Source organism: Lupinus angustifolius, chromosome LG10 (genome assembly GCF_001865875.1).
Source record: "Lupinus angustifolius cultivar Tanjil chromosome LG10, LupAngTanjil_v1.0, whole genome shotgun sequence".
In the NCBI taxonomy this organism is placed as follows: domain Eukaryota; kingdom Viridiplantae; phylum Streptophyta; class Magnoliopsida; order Fabales; family Fabaceae; genus Lupinus; species Lupinus angustifolius.
In genome coordinates, this window is record NC_032018.1 from 15475492 (window position 1) to 15482296 (window position 6805).

At 33.2% G+C, this 6805-nt stretch overlaps 1 protein-coding gene across 1 annotated transcript; it reads right to left on the reverse strand.

Moving 5' to 3' along the window:
• LOC109357660 (OTU domain-containing protein DDB_G0284757) lies at nt 1045–6195 on the reverse strand. The gene is made up of 10 exons (XM_019601647.1): nt 6110–6195; nt 5542–5745; nt 4099–4172; nt 3559–3613; nt 3337–3411; nt 3024–3097; nt 2871–2919; nt 1931–2015; nt 1397–1453; nt 1045–1288 (listed from the first exon to the last, which is right to left on the reverse strand). Exons 2-10 carry the CDS (start codon nt 5710–5712, stop codon nt 1245–1247), a joined length of 684 nt encoding a protein of 227 aa, XP_019457192.1. The 5' UTR covers nt 5713–5745; nt 6110–6195; the 3' UTR covers nt 1045–1244.

Below are 6805 nucleotides of genomic sequence, written 5' to 3' on the forward strand. Positions count from 1 at the left end.
AAGTATTGTTGCCTTGCAATTATGATGTAGCTATCCTATCATTTTACTATAAGTGGACAATATGTTAATACCTTTCACAATCCTAATTGATTTATGAGCTCAAAACACTTTTTCAAAATATCATTTTATCTATTAGGATTTGAAAATGATTCTTTATGTTTTGACCGCAAAAACATAACGACTCCAAATTATTTAAAAGATGTTGAAATCAAGTTTACATCTTTTTAAGTCGCAGAGCCGATCTTCCAACTAAAATCTCGTTGAAATGAGATTGAAAATAAAATTAAGAATGATAATGAGCTAAATTAAGAAGTGGGGATGATATGATGAGGTGGTGTTGGAAACGTGGACAATGTGTTTGAAACGTGGGAACAGAAAACGTGGACAACTCCATGAATGAATGTTTCTTATCATGTTTTCTTATTTGTCTTTTATCTGTCTAATACTTTTAAGGCACGATAGGACTTGTTTCTTTTTTATTTTATTGATTCATACAATCCTTCACCATGTGCTAATGGATTTAATATGATGTATATACTGACGATGTAAGTGTTTTTTACATCATCGACAAATCTCCACCATTCATATGTAAACTATCATTGACTCTCAAACAAAAGTAATACAAATCAATGGTTGATAATATATCGAGATTTTAAACTCTTTGCTAAAACAACTTTGGCTATTTTATTCTGATAAATGAGTACCATAAGATATCCATAAGGTTGTATACAAACTACAAAGGTCCTTTCACTGCAAACATGGCCTATATGGTGTGGCTCTTAGACTAGAAAAACAATCCCAACCAAGAAAAACAAAGACAAATGAGAAAAACTTTAGACTGCAATGTTGCAGAACATTAGAGAGGCTGAATATCGATCTAACGATAAAGTACCATAAGATTGCCTCAATGCGACAGAAAACATCCTACTCGTTTGGCCAAAACAACGTTGCATACATATACCTTTTCCAGACTCCACTAAGTGAGAGTCTCATTATTGGACAACCCTTTTTAAGCGGCGGAACATTAGAATTGTACAATTAATGTTTAGATAAATTCACAGTGGGTTTTTAGCTAAACTTTAAAGTAATTTTACAGGTATGGTAATATTATGCATAAATAGCTTTTCCCTCTCAAAGGGATGATAACTAATGCACTCAAAATGTTGAAACTATATACATGAACTGATATATGTTAAGGTAAAAAAAACTCAGTTCTTCACATGATTTCATAATCTGCTTTCTGTCTAGAAGAGCCAATACTTTTTTCTAGTTACTCTACAAGGAACATCTGCAAATTCATTCAACAAATAAAGGATTTTGAAACTTAAGAAGCCATAAAAAGAAGATATAAGTAGCAAGAGAAAAAAATCAATTTTGAAGTTATTTGGTATTTCACCTCCATTTGTGTACAATGAATTATAGTGCACCTCACTCCAAAAGCTTAGCCATAGTTCTGTAATTAAAAAAAGAATCATAATCAGAGAGTTAGAGTGAATCTAAAAGCCAAAGTAGGAGAAATAGAGCTTCTAATCTGTGTTCAGACTTTTATGATATAAATCATTAAAGAAGAAATTCATCATCATATAGCTAAGCTATTTGAAAATTAATACATTGAACACAAAAGCCTTTTGATCTGAAAGAATTATTGAGATAAAAACCATTATTAACAAGTACCCTTGAGTCAGGCAACAACAATAACCAAGCCTTTATCCCACTAGGTGGAGTCGGTTACATGGGTCGAATGACGCTATAATATTCTATCATAAATCATGTTCTTTGACAAAGCATTGAGCTCTAAGCTATTCTTTATCATTTCCCGTATGGTTTTTCTTACTCTTCCTCTAGGAATTGGACTAGCTTCCATTTAGGACACAAGTTAGAAAAACCTTTTGATCAAACAACAGAAACAAAATGTTGAAACAATACTTGCCTTTAGTGTGAGTTTTGTCAGTTGGAAGGATCTCAATATAGCCATTGTCTCTGAAAGAAGTGACTAAGCAAATTTTGGCATCAAACTGAAGAAAAAGCCAAGAATAGTCAGAAATAAATTTTAACAATGAACTAAACTAAGTATGGAAACATTACATGTATGTAGAAATTGATAAATTAGAGTAGTAAGTAAAGGCAAAATTATTGAAAAGCCTTTGGTACAGAAAATTATGAGGATCTACTTATAGGTCATGATAGAAAATAATGCAATAAATCAGGGAGTCCAATCCATGTGTTCAACTGGAAAATTTCCCCCTCACATGAACAATCCATAGAACTATGGCCAAAACAGAATCACAATATTCCTATAAGCATCCATTGATAACTTGTGAACATTAAATAATAAATGATATCCAACATATAATTCATTCGGGCCGATGTCTAAAGTGTGTCTACAGCTTACTTATTTCTCCTAATTAATTGGATAGTATCTTGTTATTGTTAACCTGGGCAAAGACTACGGAATGCCGGAGGAGATGAAGTGCACCATCCTTAGATCTTTCAAATTTATCATATTCTGAAGATAGTAAATACACACACATTTACGTTTGAAGTGTTTTTTTCCTTTTAATAAGCAAATAGGGAAAAACCTTTTATTTTTCCGATTCTAGACATTGAAGCGGAAATAGATTGGTATGAGCAAGTACGATACTCAAGCCATTGAATGTGCGCAATGTCCCTTTACACAGACCAACTTTTTAATTAACTATCCATATCCCATAATTATGGCCTTTATATTATCTAGTATGTAAATAAAACAATTTACCGTCCTCTTGTACAACATAGTCGATATATAATGACAATGATTATGTAATTCAGTCAAAAAAATATGAACTGAGATTTTAGAATGAAAATGGATTTACAGAATTTATATAACTTACCCGATCTGCAGCTGCTTGTAGAGTAATATGATCTCCCCACTCCCCTGATCTATTGGAGGACAACATATAAGTTAGTGTTTGTGTGTACAACATGCTCTATAATTTGTAGGGATTAGGGAAAATAAACAAAATTGACTGCCTCTGATATCTAACTTTTTCATCTGCTTCAGGTAACTTCTGTACTTCATTGGGACATAACCTTCGTATAACGCCTTGTTGTGCTTAAGCTAGGGACAATAGAAGAAGCCCAAAAAAAAAGAATACATTAATATAAATTGTAATATCAGATAAGAAATATATTTTAACATTTCTCACTCAAAACAGAATAATATGGAACACGACAATTTCCAATACGCATATATAAGCACGAAGTAAAAAAAGTGGTTGTGGGTCATACAGTGTTTGATTGAAATATTTCAAAATAGTCAAAGAAGCAAACGAACTAGAAAGACCATAACAATCACACCTGCTTGGTAACCTGCCTCCTTACATACTTGTGGTGATCGGGATTTCGAAACAACTGATCTGCTAAAGCTCGAAACTGTCCAATAAAATTCAAAAGTTGATATATCATGCTTCTAAACCATCATCATTGAGATGATTATAACTATCACAAAAAAGTAAGCTATCACAAAAAAAAGAGGAAAATGTAAGCTATCATATAACTTTTTTCAAAAAGGAAAAAAACCTGGCAATTGCCATCACCCTCCATCTGTAGTTCTGTCAAGTCATATGTAGCTAACCTGTAGAAAAAAAGATACATAATGCGTAAAAAACATATAAATATCTCGGTTCACATAAGCCATTCCCTTCCCTACCATGCTTCGAAACCATCACCATTCACATGATTATAACTGTATCACAAAACATTCAAACAAGTGAGGAATCCAGTTTAAATAGTGCTTCCTTTTTTCAAAAAATTTAACAGAATAATAAAAAACTCAGGGAAATTGAGTCATAGAAGAGGTATGTTAAAGTTTGCAAAGAGCATATTATTATTTATCTTCCTACTTCTCATACCGACTTTGGTAAGGTTAAGGTGATAAACATGTTTGCTTTCGTGAACATAATAACCTGAATACCAGATTCAATTTCAATATGCAAAGTCTACAAACAGAGAAGTATTAATTTTCATCAAAAAGAAAAAGAGAACTATTTTCATAAACAGCCAATCAGTACAATAATACAACAAAAATTAATAAATTTTCACTAAGCTAGTGTGCACAACCTCTCAGACAGCCTCTCATGGTCTACTGTTGCGTCATTTACATCAGGAATCTCTCCATTAATACGGGGTGTGTGCTGCAAAAATTCTAGATTAGGATTCCCAAACACGTAGGTAACAGTATACAAATAGCAGAAAAAATGGAACAATGAGTAGGTTAGAGTAGTTAGCATATATAGGTAAGTTTTAGATGAATGGAAATTCTGAAACTTGAGAGGCATAAATAACATCAACCGAGCCTTTATCTGACCAGGTGAGATTTGATACATGGATCGAACGACGCCATAATGCTCTATCACAAGTCATGTTTTGAGAGGCGTAAATTATGCATATAAATTTCGAGTAGTTTAGGACATTAGTTGAGACCACTCATGAATAAATTGAAATATAAGGCTTTGACAACTATGAGGGTTTTGAAGCAAAAAACTTTAGTAAGTTATATTTGCATAAAACAACTTCCCCACTTCAACATCACAAAACAATAGGTTTTAAGAGACCTACATCACTGGCAGAAAACCAATTAGTACTTCAACGGCAACAGTAAATGTATGACTCCCTTCAACACCCTCTCTCATAGTAAAAGGAAATTATGTTTCAAGTTCATTTTGAATTTGTCATGGGTAAGATCAAGTGAGGTGTTGCATTCTATATCTTCACATTATTCTACAAACCATAGTCATCTGATATACGGTTCTCTTTGGTACGGGTACATAATAGTACGCAGTATGTTATCCTATCAAATATCAGTATGCTAGGGGTATATTCGGAGGGTTTCTACAGCTCCACGTACAGTCGTGTCTAGTGCTACTTCTTGTAGGTTTAAATCAACTTTTGTTTCACCATAGGAGAAAAGGAAATACCCAATAATAAAATTATTTCTTGTTTGTTGTTACTCATTTAGGTGAGTGTACATCACCAATTTATCTTCTTCTTTTGTTCTCTCTTTTACTAAATTGTAGGTGAAAAACCTGGTTCGTTCCTTTATAGGGAACCAATTCACAAAAGAACCATGAATTGGTACGCAACAACCAATTGGCAGTTCTCTATCAAAATGGGAGAATTATGTTTCAATCCTACAAACTACATTCTGTGCAATTTTATTCCTTCAAGGATTTGTATCTTCTCATCTGAAATTTTCATATGAACATGCCATTCCAAGAGAGAGCAAGATACAAACATGATTATACACGAGTACAATGGAACCAGCCTCTCTGCTCACGAGTGAAAGGCTGCATACATCTACCCCACTATTTTTTAAACTTATTCCTTCGGGTTAAATCTTGGTTTGCATTGTCAAATTACAAAATCCCTAGAACCAGCCACTCCGCTTGCCAATATAACGCTGCATACATCTACCCTCCCCGATCTCGTTAGGCAGAAGCCTTGAACACTAAGCCGCCCTTTTTACTGTCAAATTACGAAAGCATCATTGATAACGATACATACCGGAAATGAATCTAAATGCGAAAGACGCTTGCCAAGCCTATTATCAGATGCCCTGTAATCTCCATCTTCTGCTAATATACTTGCAATAGTATGATCATCCTCAGTGTCCTGAAAGCTACTGCCCAAACTTGAGCTGGAACTGCCACTTGCATTCCTCAGATTTTCACTCATACTTTTTCCCAACAAAACCACCTTAAAAGTAACCTACAAATCAATAATTCAAATAAACAAACAAACAAACAAAATGCCGAGGCTCGATTTGAAGACGCTAAATGTACACAATCTTAGCCGCTTCATATTAGCGGCTGTTTCCAGGATTTAAACCTACTGACGATTGGTTAAGTCAACCTTACCTTTGCGCCGAGACTCGCCCAATCAATAAACAAATGAATATGTGGAGTAATTCATCACCCCAAAGGTTAAAAAGGGAAAATTGGCCATATCACCGACATAAAAGAATAAATTCATTTTTATTAAAAAAAAAGGGAATATTAAGAAAAGAAAATATTCATGTAATCTAATTATATAAAAAAATAATTCCAATAAAACTGAATGAAGGGTATCTTACCTTGGTAGAGAGAAAGGGTGGAAGAGATTAATAGAAATTTAGATAAGAAGAGAAGAAATAATGTTAGAGAGAGAGAGAGAAGTTTGTTAGGGTAAGTGAAGTGTGTGAAAAGAAAAGGAAATGCTAACACGGTCATGCAGTTTATTTTGAATTCAAAAACACTTTCTTTTGTGTCATGTGGGATGTCTCGGCCCGACCCACTCATCTGGTATATTCGATTATGATTGTACCTAAATAGGATTAGGTCTCATCTAGTCTCGGGTTGATTTTATGGTCAAAAATTAGACTTTGTTAATATTTAGGGTTTGATAGAGACTAAATATGACGCAAATTGTTCACTGTTACTCACTCACTCATCATGTGATCATGTGCGTAGGTATCTCTATTTAAATGTATACAAAGTAATGACACTTTTTTTTATAAAGTGTCATTCACTTTCTAATTTCTCATCATATATACTTGATTAATAATATATATATATATATATATATATATATATCATTTTATATGTCAAATTTCATATTCATAATAATAAATAATATTGAGAATAATTTATCTAAAATAAGTATCTATTTAATCGGGTCTAGGTTCAAATTTAAAAGTTGGTTCGGTCGATATTTAAGGTCGAATTAGCTTCAGATCTAGGATTGAGTTCAGATTCAAAAAATTACTTGGTCATCATTTAAGGTCAGGTAA

Bases quoted from the DNA above. Each gene is read 5' to 3' on its own strand.
- LOC109357660 (XM_019601647.1), bottom strand. From the start codon at position 5,712: ATGAGTGAAAATCTGAGGAATGCAAGTGGCAGTTCCAGCTCAAGTTTG. The intron at 2,016-2,870 runs GTAAGTTATATA...CTTTTTCTTCAG, and splicing joins TACAAGCAGCTGCAGATCGG to TTTGATGCCAAAATTTGCTT. The intron at 1,289-1,396 runs GTGAAATACCAA...ATGAATTTGCAG, and splicing joins TTCATTGTACACAAATGGAG to ATGTTCCTTGTAGAGTAACT.